Source organism: Camellia sinensis, chromosome 6 (genome assembly GCF_055761805.1).
Source record: "Camellia sinensis isolate YWXY chromosome 6, ASM5576180v1, whole genome shotgun sequence".
NCBI lineage: Eukaryota > Viridiplantae > Streptophyta > Magnoliopsida > Ericales > Theaceae > Camellia > Camellia sinensis.
Genome location: NC_138966.1, coordinates 181,902,437 through 181,917,381, shown reverse-complemented (window position 1 = coordinate 181,917,381; position 14,945 = coordinate 181,902,437). Strand labels below are relative to the sequence as shown.

The following is a 14,945-nucleotide window of genomic DNA, read 5'->3' as shown; positions in this document are numbered from 1 at the left end:
AATAAATAAAAACAAATAAGTTAAACGGAATATAATATGCTTTTTTTTAACTATACTTGTCACATGTACAAAATTGATTAACGGCTTTATATGACTTAAAAGAAGAAATAAAATTTCAAATTGCTCTCCTGTACAATGATAATTTTTTTTGAATTTTAGTTCCTATAATTTCAATTAACTCAATTTTAACTCTAAATAATACCACCTAATTTGAGTTTATGTTTAATTTTAGTATTATTAATTTTTTATTTATATGTATTATAGGCACATACACCAAACAGAGTGACCAAAGACCAAACATTTGCTCTCGCCCTCTCTCTCATAGTTAGTCGCTCACCGTTTATGTTTAATTTTGGTATTATTAATTGTACATACATCAAACAGAGTGACTAACACCAAGCATAGTCTTGCTCTCCCCCTCTCTCTCATAGTCGCTCACCCCTGCTCAGTCACTGTTGCTCCCCGTCTCCTCGGTTCCCATCGAGGTTCAGGTCTCTCCCTCTCTCTCTCTCTCTCTCCCTTTATTTTCCCATTTCACTCTAGAGCTAGGGTTTTTTTTTTTTTTTTTTTTGTTGATGTTGTAGGATTTTTTTTTTTTTTTTTTTTTGTGAAATGAGTACATGAGTTTTGATTTTTGTTCTAGATTTAGGGTTTTTTGAACTAATTATTGGTGTGATAGATGAGATGATTTATTCTGTGAAATGATTTAGGGTTTTTGAATTTCAAGTTGAAGATATATTGAACAAACAAAAATGGATTGTAGTTTTAATTATACAAAATTTTCTGTCGATTCTTAATATTAACTCCAATACTAATTTAACAATGATTTTTTCTCATTGCTAAAATTGTAGTTCTATTTCACTGCTCCTAATTTTTGTCTATTTCATTTTCACTTCATACACTATATACAGCAGCAGAAGTGGGTCTTTCTTTTTTTCTTTTTGACAAAGATCTCCAATTTAATATCACGTCCCTCCAAAGTGTCTCCAAAATTCATAATTGATATGTTCCACAATTCCCTCAACCCACAATATGAGACCTCACAACACTCAAAAAACAGCAGCCTCATGCAACCTGCAAAACAGAGTATATATACAAATATATATAAATAGTTAATCAATACACTCTCAATATTGTCAGTGAGAGGTGTGTAGTATAACTTCCTCACAACACTCAAACCTCTATGAAATGGTTTAACACTCATAACAACTCCTTGTAACCTGCACAATAAACAAAACATTTGGAAACACTCAATATATCTTCACAATCACCCAACCCACATTTAATGAACTCCCATCCCTCATTTCTCTTCCCAAATGATTGGGGCTATTCTTCAATATTGAATCTGGCAATTTCCATTTTTCAAGGAACCGCCTGTCACCTGGATGGCTTTTCAGGTTAGAAACAGATAACATGCGGAATCTTACCATGTCAATAATATTCTTGACAACCACTTCCTCAGGGAGGAATTCATCATCAAATAAGTGACAGCATTTTTTTCAAAATCCCTTCGTTAGAATAGCATATGATATCAAAGGAGCTCCTAGTTTCAGGCTTATAGCCATGAGAGGATATTCAAAACTTTTATATTGGTGTTACTTCTATTTATTCATTTTTTCTTTTCATTTAGAAAATATTTGGGTAAATTATAAATTCACCCCTTGTGGTTATGGAAAATGCATCCTGCCCCTTGAGGTTTTAAACCACATTACAATTTTCTGCTTCATAAAGACTTAGGTCAACTCACAAAATTGGATGATGTCAACAAATTTTTTTTTTTTTGAAAATATCTATTTTACCCATAGCTCCTATCGCCCTGTCTTTTTCCTATTCTCTGCGTTTCTTAGCCACATCCCCCTAGATAATCCAATGACTTTTTTTATATAATTTTAAATTTATACACTCACTTATACATTTTTATACAACTCTGCCAATGATTGAAAATTGCAAATGCAATGTATAGCCCCCACCACCATTGTCCCATCTCTTAGCTTATGTTTACTTCTATGTTGGCAAGTTGTTTGTTATGGCAATTGGTTAGTTTTATATACTCCTTATATTCTTAGAAGCCAGGTGGAATATTTGCAGTGGTCTCTCAGATTCTTCCATGTGCCCTGCTTGGATCTGCGCATGCAGATCTTGTCACCTCATCCGAGCTGGACCTTGTTCAATTGCTGCTAATTTTACCTCCCATAGTGAAACTTTGATTCCCATCTTTTATATCTTTCATTCTCCTTTCTTCTTCTTTCCCCCATCACCTCGCAATTCAGTTGTGAAACTAAGTGGGTTCTGCAGGAGATGTGCATGGAGCAACTGCTAGTGTTGGTTTGCGGTTCACGTGATTGCTGCATGGCTTCTTTGTTTCCAGGCTTAAATGGATTTTTGTTTGTTTGTTTGAGTCAATCAAACCTGTGTTTTGGATCAAAGGTTAGCAGATTTTTTTATAAAATATTTGGGAGAAAAACAAAATAAATGTTGTGTAGGGGAAAATGTTGCAAAAACCTCCAAGGATAGATCTGGAGTGAATGAAACGAATGCATCCTTAACGTTGAAGAAAGAATAAGGTCTCCTTGATATTTTTTACTAGTGTCATATGCATGCATGTAAAGTTACTGCAATCCTTATTTTCCTGGTATTTTGTTTTTAATCTAATGATGCTGGTGGTTTTGTCAGAAATAATTAAGTTGACTGGCCTTGGGACCTCGTAGCTTTCTGCTTTGGAAACTATCATGAGGTTTGTTGCTCTCACTCTGGATATATCAGTCTTAGTTCATTTGGTTGAGATAGTCTGAATTTTATGGACACAGTTTAACTTGGGATTGGAATGCAATGGACTGTTAGGCCTGAGATAAATAGTCACTGGAATACTTGACTAGAAATGATATGTATTTGACTATTAGTCCGACTCTCATTTTTCTAACCAAACGATGGACTGGTAAATCTATTGGATATAGAGTCCAATCCCATGCCTTAGTCCAATGAAGCAAACACCTGTTATAATTTTATTGTTCGGTTTGTGGTCCTGAGTTGAGTAATTATCATACTCTGATGAGCCCTGCTCGATTTATTCACCATATTTCAGACATCTTAATACACAACCTTCTACTATTTTGATGTTTCTTGAGCTAAGGTATGATTTTTGATCAACTTTTTTTTGGCTTACATATGTTTTTATATTCCTATTTTGATGGCACTTAAACTAAATGAAGGAGATGAAGTAGAAATTGAGCCCGATCCTGCAACATGGACAGCCTTAGAGGAGGAACTTTATATTCAGTTAATGGTGAAAGAGGTTCACAAAGGGAATAGATCATCAACCACCTTTTTAAGGAAAGGTTGGAAACAAATTGAACAAGAGTTCTGTGAGAAAACCAACAAGAGGTACAACAATTCTCAGTTTAGAAATAAGTTTAACCAGTTGAGAACCCGTTTTAATGATTTTAGTAAGTTGTTGAAGGAACCTGGGTTTACTTGGGAGCCCATGCTCAGTACTGTACCTGCAACTGATGCTGTTTGGGAATCATACATAAAGGTGAACACTTAAATTTTAAAATTTTGAAATTGAAGCCACTTTTCTTTTAACTTCACTGAATCACAGTTGTGTATTTTTTAATATAGGGAAACAAAAATGTGAAGAGAATTCGAAAAAAAGGGTGCCCAATGTTTAATGAGTTAGGAATCATATTTGGGGACCCAACATCAAGTTACAAAGATGTATTTCCATTAGCTCAGTATCCAATGGTCAGTGAATATAAATTGAATGTAGAAGATGGGTCAACAAATGCTATGCCATCCGCTTTCCCAAGTGACAGTAGCAATGGTAGAGATTTTCCCTCGCAAAGTACTAGACGCCATCGCCAACGATCTTCCACTCCTACGAGCCATCTTAGAGGGAAGAGGGAGGCAAGAACAGCAGTGGAGGGTGAGGCATTGAAGGAATGGACTGAAACTACTGTTCCCTCGGGGATGTCTGATAGAAAATGGGCTGAAACTAGTAAGGTAATGACCCCAACTTTCCATAAACTTGAGATATCTTCCCAAGCTAGTCCATTCTCAATTACCAATTGTGTCAAGTGTCTAGAAGCGATTGAAGGAGTGGATTCAAGTACGTACATAAAGGCAATCAAGATGTTTAAGGATTTGGATTGGAAGGAGATGTTTATGGCAATGTCTCCCGAAAGAAGATTGGTTTGGTTGGCTAGCTTAGAGTAGTTTTGCTTGCTATGATTTTAGGTTTCTTAATCTATGGAACATGTTGAGATATTTCAACATTAATATGCATTCAGTACCAACATGTACACTTTTACCTTTTTGTGTGGCACGTAATTCTTACTGATGGGACGGGTTAAGATGTTGGAGCAATAAAAGGTGTAGGAGTAACCTAATCTCAATTCGAACAGAATTTTAAGTGCTTATTATTTAAAAAATGTCGTTATTGATCAAAAAAAAAAAAAGGATGGCTCAAACACACTTTTTTGGGTCTTCAGTCCAAGTTTTAGTAAATTCAGATAGATTATGCCTGTCAAATTCGTAGTTTCCAAATAGGAATAGTTTAGGAGCTCTTAAAAGTTCATGTATAGTTGGACCCAATCCTACGTGAATCTATGTGTGCTACCCAATTTATACTTCTACTTCTCTACTGCAATGAGTTAGCATTTAAACCCCCAAAACCATATCTACCTCATCATTTCTCCTAACCCAAAATCATATCTTACCAACCTTAAACCTTTCTTTTTAAATCCTTCAACTCTAACCACTACACATCATTGAAATCAACTACTTATTAATATTCACGGCTGTACTATCACAGCTCCAAACTCTTGCCTGTCTTTGTAAAATCATACCCCTAAACTCTTCCCCTTCTCTTGTATCCAAACAAACCCTTAAACTCATTGTTTTGCCCACTAGTTGCAACAAAATCTTAGCATAATCAGTCTCTAAAAAACTTTTCTCATCACTGACCAACATCAATTTTTTTGGCATTAGAATTGTTGAAATCTGCCTCCGCCCTACTCATACTTCATACATCAAATGGTAAGTAAGTTCATCATGTCAATGTGCAGCTTATGATGTGGTGAGGATGGACTGTTGATCCTAATGTAGGTGTTGCTTTGTTAACATTGATAAACATTAATCTAAATATAGTCATGCATAATTATAATACTTTTCAACAAACTTTAGTACCTTAAAGAAGATAGAACATAAACACCAGAAACTCTTAACAATTTGATGCTGCCAAAAATAAGAGACCAAATAATTGAAGAGCTTATTTATCAAACTTACCTCAAACCAAAAACCAATTACAGAGGAACATGAAGGATTTGTTTCTTAAACAATTGGAATTTGTTTTTCGATAATAACAGATGCTTGTATGACTAACAGCTAGAGAAGTGCTCAATTGGAATTTGTTTTTAAATAATAACATGAAGGATTTGTTTCTACTCCTAGCTATCCTTCTTGTACATCCTTGATAATATTTTCCTTGTTTATTTTTTTTGCAGATTGGTTTTCGATGACGTTTGAAAGCATACTTGCAAATCAAGATCAAGTGTTGAATTTTATTTTATTTTTTGAATTGATACATAGTTCTAGTTGTAAATTAAGTTCAAGTGTTGATTTATTTTATTTTATTTTTGTGGACACTACGTTGGTTCATTTTGGGATTTGCTATAATGGTTTTCATGGATATATTTTGATTTATAATATAAATTGTTTAGCGAATTTTTTGTGTGGAGTAGTGTATATTAGCTAGTGAATTGCTTAGCGCATTTACAAGACAATTGGGATATGAGCATGCATATTTGTGAAATAATAATTTAAAATGAAATATAAAATATGGAACAAGTTTAGTGACGAATTTTTTCGTCATCTATACTTGTTATTGTGACAAAGTGATTATTTGTCACTAATAAAGATTTTTTATGACAAAATTTATTACAGCTTATATATGAAAGTTTTCATTGATTTTGTTGTTTGGTGATTAAAAATTTCGTCACGTGTACATATTTTTGTTACGAAATATATTCCGTCACCCATGTCTGACTTTTGGAGACGAAAAATTTCGTCAACTTTATATCTTATTGTGACGAAATTATTTTCTCATCAATGATCAACATGTGTGACAAATTTATTCGTCAACTAAAGTTATAAATATAGTATTGAATAACTATTTGGTGACGAAAATGAGGATTTTTTGTGACAAAATGTTGTCTTATTGGTGACAAAAATTTTTGTCACTAAATTAATTTCATTGGTGACGAAATTTTTTTTCGTCACGATACTTTTTAGTGACAAACATTCAATGACGAACCTAGTGACAAAAATATTTCCTCACAAATATCTATAGTGACGAAATTAGCTCTTTGGAGACAAAAAAAATTCGTCATTCAAGACCCAACTTGTTGTAGTGCGAATGAAAATAAAAAAATTGTTTTTTAATCTTTCCCGACCACATTTTTGGTCGCCAAATGTCAATTTTCCGCGACAAAATTTCTTTTAGTCGCTGTACCTCTACTTTTGGCTACTAAATTGTTTAGTAGCCGAATGAAAATAAGAAAATTAATTATTTTTTTTATTTTTATTAAGAGGTTGTACACCCACCATCCAAAAATATTAATATCTTTTTTTTTATTATCTCAAAATATAAATTTTTTGAAAAAATTAATTATTAAAATAATATGAATTTCTTATTTTGTCCTTTTTTTAAATCCATTAATAATACAAAAAGTACAATTATGACAATTGATATGTCTAAAAAAATACACTATCAAAAGGTAATTTTGAAAAATTAATATTTTTAAAATGTAATAATTGTATTCTAAAAAGAAATTAAATTCTGAAAATAGATTATTATTTTTAGATGGAAGAAGTAGTCAGCTTTCATTTGATGGTTGAACACATGTTTTAATAATTGGGCCCTCACGCGAAAGGTATGCTAAAATGGGCAACTTGTTATTGGCTGTTTGTCGATAGTTTTACATTGCAAAAATTTAAAGGCATAGTTACAGGTCAGTCTGATGAATTTAATTTATCGAGCTCCTTCTCGATTTATCAATCCACTATAAGAAAATACACTTTTAGCAGCCACGTTGTCTATCTCTCTCTCTCGCTCATCACTCTATCTCTGTCTCTCTCTCTCTATCTCTCTTCTTTATCTGACTTTTATCATCACATCACCACCACCACAACTACTACTACCGTGAGGCCTTAGTAGATTAAAAATAAAGAGAATGATGCGACCGAAAATAGATTAAAAACTGAATTTTTGATTTTTTTAGTCTTCACAAAAGAGGCCTTAGTAGATGAAGATTCATTATCATTCCCAATGCTACCACCGTCTATGTCACCACTATCCTATCACCATCACCACATCACATCATCAAACGACCTCATAACTATCATCACATCACCACCACCACAACTACTACTACTGTGGTTGCACCACACCATTTCTAAAAATATTTTCAAAGTTGGGAAAATAGGTATATAACAACACTACAAGAAAACACATTTTTGGCGACCAGTTTTGACTACCAAAACAAATTTAGTCTATAGCAACACTGCATGCCTGATCCACTTTTATAGACTAGAGGCAATCCTGATGATAATATTATGACAGTTAATTGACCTTAATTTTGATGATGACAGCTTGAATTAAAGAAGATAATAAGTCAATTTTCTTTAATCTCAAATATTCTTATATTTGAAGTCACTCCGTCCGTTGCACCACCACATAACTTAGGCACAATGCAGTGTACTAATTACATAAAATATTCAAAATCTGTAAAATTAGTGTCTCCCTTCATCGGTAGAAAGAGTTCATGCAGCATTTCATAAATCCTCTCAGAACAAGGGTGGATTTTATCAGCAACATAACAGTTGTGAGTTTCACTATTAATATATCTCTGCAAATGTGTGTGTATATATATGAGGAATTTGGGGATCCTGGAGAAGAGAAAAAAGAAGAAAAATGAAAATCATGTGTCTCTGGAAATGTGTATATATATATATATATATGTATATATGTATATATCAATCGACCTATGTATTGGAAAGAAGTGAATTATAGAGTTGGAAAGACAAAAGCAGACAAAATCTTGATCACAGTTGACCGTTTCAAATCTGGGACCAATTTGAAGGCTTCCCTGTGTTTGAGTTTGTATTTGATTTCTTTTATTTTTTTATTAGTCCTGTGGAAGAAAAAAAAACTTCTCAATCTCATCTCTATTCTAATTCATACCACCCAAAAAAAAATTTAAAATTAATAAATAAATTTTGACAATAATGCGATAATATGATTATTATAAATAAATTTGTTTTTTATATTAATTTTTTTTAAAATAAGAAATTCATAATAAATTTTTCTATTTGTATAGTATTAGTCTTTTAAAAAAATATTTACAATATTGAATTATAGGGAAAATTTTTAAATTATGTATTTGAAAAAATTTTGAAATTTTGTCTTTTGAAAAAAATATTAGGACAAATATTTAAGATAATTTAATACTCCCTCCGTCCCAAAATATTAGTCCCTTATTCCATTTTTCATTGTCCCAAAATATTAGTCCCTCTTCAAAAATCAAGTACAAAAATAATATAAATTTCCTATTTTACCCTTCTTTTAAATTAATAAACAACATAAAAAGTACAATTATGCATTGATATTCCCAAAAAATGTACTATCAAAAGGATAATTTTGGAAAATCAACTTTTTTCAAATGCAATAATTGTACTACCAAAAAAAGTTGGATTCCCCAAAAGGGACCATTATTTTGGGACGGAGGGAGTATATATAATTTAAAATTTTATTACTTATATTTTTATTTAAATATAATTTTAATATATTTGTTATGTTACGGTTCGATTTGCTCACTGGTTCGATTTTACTATTTTTATTTACTATTTGTTTTTGTTATTTTTTATCTTTACTGAATTTTTTTTGAAATTTTAGAACAAAATTATAATTTTTCGATTTGTTTTGTCGAATGAAAAAAAAAAAAAAAAAATCACTTTTATACCTTTCGCGACCAAAATTTTGGTCGCCAAAAGGTTGTTTCGGCGACTAATTTCATTTTGGTCGCCAAACGTCCCACGAAATTGTGGAGGGAATATTACTTCTTCTATTTGCATTGCAAAAGGATTCCAGTTCCCTCCCTCTCGCACTCCTGCCTCTATCACTGCTCTGTCTCCATCGCAAGAGTTGTTGTACAGGTATCTCCCTCTCTCTCTCTGTATCTCCCTCTCCATTTCTTAAACATCTCACACGGCCTTTCGGTTTCCCTCTTTCTCTCTCTCTCTCTGTTTACACACACACACGAATCATATATTCACAACATTGATTCCATATATACTGGATTATTTTCCCAAATCATATGTACACTCACGCCTCTGCCCTTTTCTGTACAGGAATAGTCTCCATCGCCCGAACTCCCCCGAACTGGATCATCCCCCGAACTCCCTCCCAAGTATGTTTGAATTTCGCATCTGTCTCTCCCTCTCTCTGTATCTCCCTCTCGATTTGCCTCAGTTTCTATCTGTCTCTGTTTACACACACACACATACATACATATATATATAGATATGCATATATACATATATATATATATATATCTACATATATATATATATATGTGTGTGTGTGTGTGTGTGTGTCAAAACACACAGAATATGAAGTACGAAATGCCCTCAATTAGGGCATTGTTATTGAAATGTGATTCAAATGAAAAATTAGGGCAATGCTTGGGGTGAATCAACCCATTTGCTACATAAACTAGGGCAAAGAGTACTTTTGGCATCTTCATTCTAGTATTACCCATTTTTTAACATATGGCATTTTTTAACATATGTTAGCTCAAGTGAAAGAGTACTTTTGGCATATTATGTAATCCATGTGAATTTGTATAATTAATCAAGTATACAAACATTGATAGAGTAGAATAGTGAAAATTGATTTATGTAGTCTATCTCACTTAAATAGGATACAAGCCTTAATTTTAATTTGGTTTGGACTGTGGCAATGCATTTTTCTATTGGTTAAATGGTGGATCATCAATCTTACATGACAATAATGTTTTCTGTTGTAGGCAATGTGAGGTTAGTTTGCTTTTCTAACATAAATTCTTCAACTAACTAAGGCATATTGATTGCTAAAGGAAATTGTTTGCTAGTGAAGATCCAGTCATCCTCTGATCAGCTGCTATTATGTAGCTTGGGTATTTTTTATGTTAACACTAACAGTTAGGGGTGAACCGCTGATATGTACCATGGGTAGTTTTTTATATTAATACCAACAGTTAGGTGTGAAGAATGGAACATTTCATTTTGCATGACAACGTGGTAATTTGAAATATACTTATATAATCATTTTACTGTACAAGGGATGCTTATCTTGGACTTATGAATAGGGATTTTCTGCACCAAACAACTCTTTGGCTCAATTGATTTGTACCCGAAGTTGACATCCTCTTACTTTTGTTTCACATCCAAGTCTTTCCTACAAACCTGTACTGTCCAACAAGATGAGGGATTTTAACTTTGTTAATTAAAAATTTATTTTCTATGGTGTTTGCACTCGCTTTTCTCATTGTCGGTAAATACATCATTGCCAACTACCCAAAACCAGGCTGCTTGCTAGAGCTTGCTGGTCTACTCTGTGGAGTTACCCGTAATGGTAATCCTGTAGCACAGGATTGTCATTCAGGTTGGTTTTTTTTTTTTTAATGCATATTAATTATTAGCTGCTTTAGGTCACATATTATAATATATGTTTGTGGCCACTGTTAGTGCAGGACTAGTAGTACTTAAACTTGCATGTATAGGATTTTGGAGTTTTAACTTCCCACGGTAAGTATGCTATTTGTAAAATGCTCCGTCACCTTTATAGCCTTGTCGTCAACCATTGCAGCCTCCTTCGTCCATCATCTTCTCCAATTGGCCCTCCCTCGCTATTCTGATTTGTGAGCGTCAAAAAGCCTATGGCTTTGACATTTTTCTCTTGTTAAGAAAACAAATCTGAGTTTAAGTGGTATAAAAGTCATGCTTAACTCTTAACCTGTTTCATTGTAATAAGAGCATGACATGGTTTTCATTATTTTGATATATCATTCTATCATTGACCATATAGTTTCACTAGTACTAGTGCTCTACTAGTTATGCTATCTAGTGGTCCAAAATTACGGGTCATTTCTTAAATTAACTTGTTTTAGAACTAATCGTGTCATAAAGTTCCACCCTAAAAGAGATTTATGTCACAAGCCAAACAGTGAATGAAAAACAACCTAATCTATCTCAACTTGAAATGCGTGTTCTCATGGCTTCCTCAGTTAATGTTTGTGTGAGTTGTAGGTGACAAAATGGACAAGAGTTGGATGACGATAAATAATCGGTTGACAAGTAAAGAGTATCAACAAGGCGTGAAGTCATTCATTGATTTTGCTACGGCAAATTTAGGCGTAGAGGATGAAATTAGGTGTCCGTGTGTCGATTGCATTAATGGCACAACATATAGCAGACAAGTTGTGTGGATGCACTTGATCCGAAGAGGCATGGCATCTTCGTAGCTAACTTGGGTGCATCACGGGGAACATGTTCCCGTGTCTCGTCCTAGTGTATCAAATGACCAATATGGAGGTAGTGGCGAATGTATGACAGATATCGATGATCCGCCCATGGATGAATTGCCTATTATGTTGGAAGAAATTTATGTGAGTGGTCTTATGGATGATCATACCGACGAGGAACCTAATGGTTTGGAGAGGGAGGATTTGCATAAGTTCACTAGGTTATTCGAAGATGCACAACGCAAAGTTCACCCGACATGTGAAAAGTTTTCTGTGTTATCATTCGTCATTAAGATGCTTCATGTGAAGGTGTACAACAAATGGAGCAACAAGTCATTCGATATCGTTATGCAGGTATTCAAGGACATTCTACCAGAATGTGATCCAACAGTTCCATGGACACTCTATGATGTTAAGAAGTTCTTACGTGACTTGGGGTTGGGATATGAAACAATTCATTCGTGCAAGAATGATTGTGCACTATTTTGGAAGGAGAGTGCTAATTTGGAGAAATGCCCTACATGTGACGCGTGTAGATACAAGTTGAACGATGATGGTGGTAAAAAGATTCCACACAAGGTATTGCGGTACTTTCCTTTGACACCGAGGCTGAAAAGACTGTATATGTCCAAAAAAACAGCCGCAGATATGAGATGGCACAATGACAAGCGTGTGGATGATGACATATTAAGGCACCCGGCCGATGGTGAAGCATGGAAGGATTTTGATAAGCAACATCCGACGTTTTCTGATGACTGTCGAAATGTAAGGCTAGGGCTGGCAACAGATGGTTTCAATCCATTTGGGAATATGAGCACATCATATAGCATGTGGCCCGTAATCTTAATGCCTTACAATCTCCCACCGTGGAAGTGCATGAAAGAGCCATATTGCATGATGTCATTGCTTATTCCCGGACGATCGGCTCCTGGAAGAGACATTGATGTTTACTTGCAACCACTAATAGAAGAATTGAAGAATTTGTGGGAGCATGGTGTGCAAACATATGATGCATCGAACGGGCAAATTTTTAGAATGTATGCGGCGGTAATGTGGACCATAAATGACTTTCCTGCGTACGGTAACATGTTAAGGTGGAGTACAAAGGGTTACTTGGCTTGCCCTAATTGTAACAATAATGCATCGTCTCAGGGATTACGAAGTAAAATAGGGTATATGGGTGCTCGTCGCCACTTGCCTGAGAACCACACTTGGCGAACAAGTAAGCTCTTCAATGGTCAAACGGAGCATAGGTCCAAACCTTTGGAGTTATCGGGGGACCAAATACTAGAGCAAATTGATTCTGGGACTTACAAGCCGTATGGGAAGCACCCACAAAATCGAAAATGACAAAGGAATGAACATCAAAATTTGAATTGGAGCAAGAGAAGCATTATGTTTGACTTGCCCTATTGGAAGACGTTGAAGCTTCGACACAACCTTGATGTCATGCATATTGAGAAGAACATATGTGACAATGTCATTGGGACACTTTTGAGCGTAGATGGAAAGAACAAGGACACGGAGAAAGCACGCTTAGATTTGGAGAACATGAAAATACGTAAAGAGTTACATTTAAAGAGGCGTTCTAATGGGTCCTTTGAGAAGCCTCCCGCATTGTTCACATTGTCGGTTAAAGAGAGGGAAGGCTTTTGTGATTTCTTGAAATCAATAAAGTACCCTGATGGCTATGCAGCAAATATCTCCAATTGCGTAAACGCTCAAGCTGGAAAATTATCTGGCCTCAAAAGTCATGACAGTCATGTCCTTATACAACGACTTCTTCCAATTGAGATGCGTGGCTACCTGAATAAGGAAATTGGAACGACACTTTTTGAGTTGGGAAATTTCTTCAAACAATTGTGTTCAAAGACATTGAGGCGTTCAGATTTGCATAAATTGGATGAACAAATCGTACTCATACTTTGTAAGCTTGAGATGCTTTTCCCGCCGGCTTTCTTCGATGTCATGGTCCACTTGGCAATTCACTTGCCTCGAGAGGCTATGCTTGGAGGCCCAGTGCAATATCGATGGATGTACCCAATTGAGAGGTATTAACTCAGCCCTCATATTACTGTCAAATTTAAGTTAATGCTTTACTGCTGATATAAATATTGCAGTATAACATTGTTATGATGCTTGCAAAATTAGGTTGCTTGGCCGTCTAAAAGGGTTTGTGGCCAACAAAGCTCATCCTGAAGGTTCTATTGCCGAGGCTTACATTTCCAAAGAATGTACAACATTTTGTTCAATGTATTTGGATGGAGTTGAAACATTGTTTAACCGTCCAGAAAGGAATTATGACATGGGTGACCGTGGCCTAGGGTTGGCGGTATTCACTCAAACTGTACGTCCCTTTGGTCTAATGACAAGGGCGTCCGATGTGTCCGTAGCTGAACGCGAGTTGGCTCATTGGTTTGTCCTACACAACAGCACAGAAGTGGATAAACACGTAGAGTATGAATCCTTCATACGTATTTATAATGTTTTTGTTGTAAATTGATTTGTCTTTATCTTAGTAAATAGTTTTTGAATCGCATTTCTTGTAACTAGGGAGCACAAGAACTTGTTACACCAAAGAGCCGTTGCGTTCGACATCGAAAACATACATCGAAAAGAATTTCCTAAATGGTTCAAAGATCATGTAAGCTAGTATTCTCATATCCTACCATAGATCGTACATTACGTAAATGTTACGCAGGCTAGTAACATGACACATGTTCTTCATGTAGATGAATGAATTGCGGAGCCAACATTCCCCCGAAGCAACTGATGATATGTGGTCATTAGCCAATGGTCCTAGTGGCTTAGTGAACACATATTCAGGATGTATTTGTAATGGTGTCCGTTATCATACTATCGACCGTGACAACCGTCGGAAAAGTCAGAATAGTGGATTAGTCGTGGAAGGGGAGCATGAAGGGCAATTGATACACTTCTATGGACACTTGTGCAGAGTGTGGGAACTGAACTATTTGTTCACACGTCGGATTGTATTGTTCCAATGTGAATGGTTTAACAGCGGTAGTAGTAGAACTATGCGTGTAGAGCCACATTTCACAACAGTTGATGTAACAAGTCGTTGGTACAAAGATGACTCATTTGTATTACCAAGTCAAGTTGAACAAGTATTCTATGTTAATGACACCAAATTAGGTACCAGTTGGAGAGTCGTTGAAAAGTTTCAACATCGAGGAATTTGGGATGTACCGGAGATGGATGTCGTACAACCTGATGATGCGTTCCAACAAGAAGAAACCACCGAGGTCGTACCTACTATGGCTATTGATGATGATGTGGCTTTGCGTCGAGATGATATTGATTCTGAAATTATTCCCTTGGAAGTTTTGCAATCTGTCAGAGGGGTAGAAGCCAAAGGTGTTACAG

The 14,945-nt window shown here is 35.1% G+C and overlaps 1 protein-coding gene across 40 annotated transcripts; it reads left to right on the top strand.

The window, feature by feature from the left end:
• Nucleotides 1-268: 268 nt before the first annotated feature.
• Nucleotides 269-5,721, top strand: LOC114307227 (L10-interacting MYB domain-containing protein). Of its 40 annotated transcripts, none has more exons than XM_082875615.1 (8): nucleotides 269-491; nucleotides 2,296-2,564; nucleotides 2,674-2,734; nucleotides 3,083-3,130; nucleotides 3,222-3,381; nucleotides 3,458-3,532; nucleotides 3,619-3,999; nucleotides 5,502-5,721. In XM_082875615.1, exons 6-8 carry the CDS (start codon nucleotides 3,482-3,484, stop codon nucleotides 5,514-5,516), a joined length of 447 nt encoding a protein of 148 aa, XP_082731741.1. In that variant the 5' UTR covers nucleotides 269-491; nucleotides 2,296-2,564; nucleotides 2,674-2,734; nucleotides 3,083-3,130; nucleotides 3,222-3,381; nucleotides 3,458-3,481; the 3' UTR covers nucleotides 5,517-5,721. The 40 variants fall into 40 exon arrangements, with proteins under 40 accessions (XP_082731741.1, XP_082731736.1, XP_082731739.1 ...); XM_082875610.1 differs by having other exon boundaries at nucleotides 3,210-3,381; XM_082875613.1 differs by having other exon boundaries at nucleotides 3,210-3,381; nucleotides 3,449-3,532.
• The last annotated feature ends 9,224 nt before the right edge of the window (nucleotides 5,722-14,945 follow it).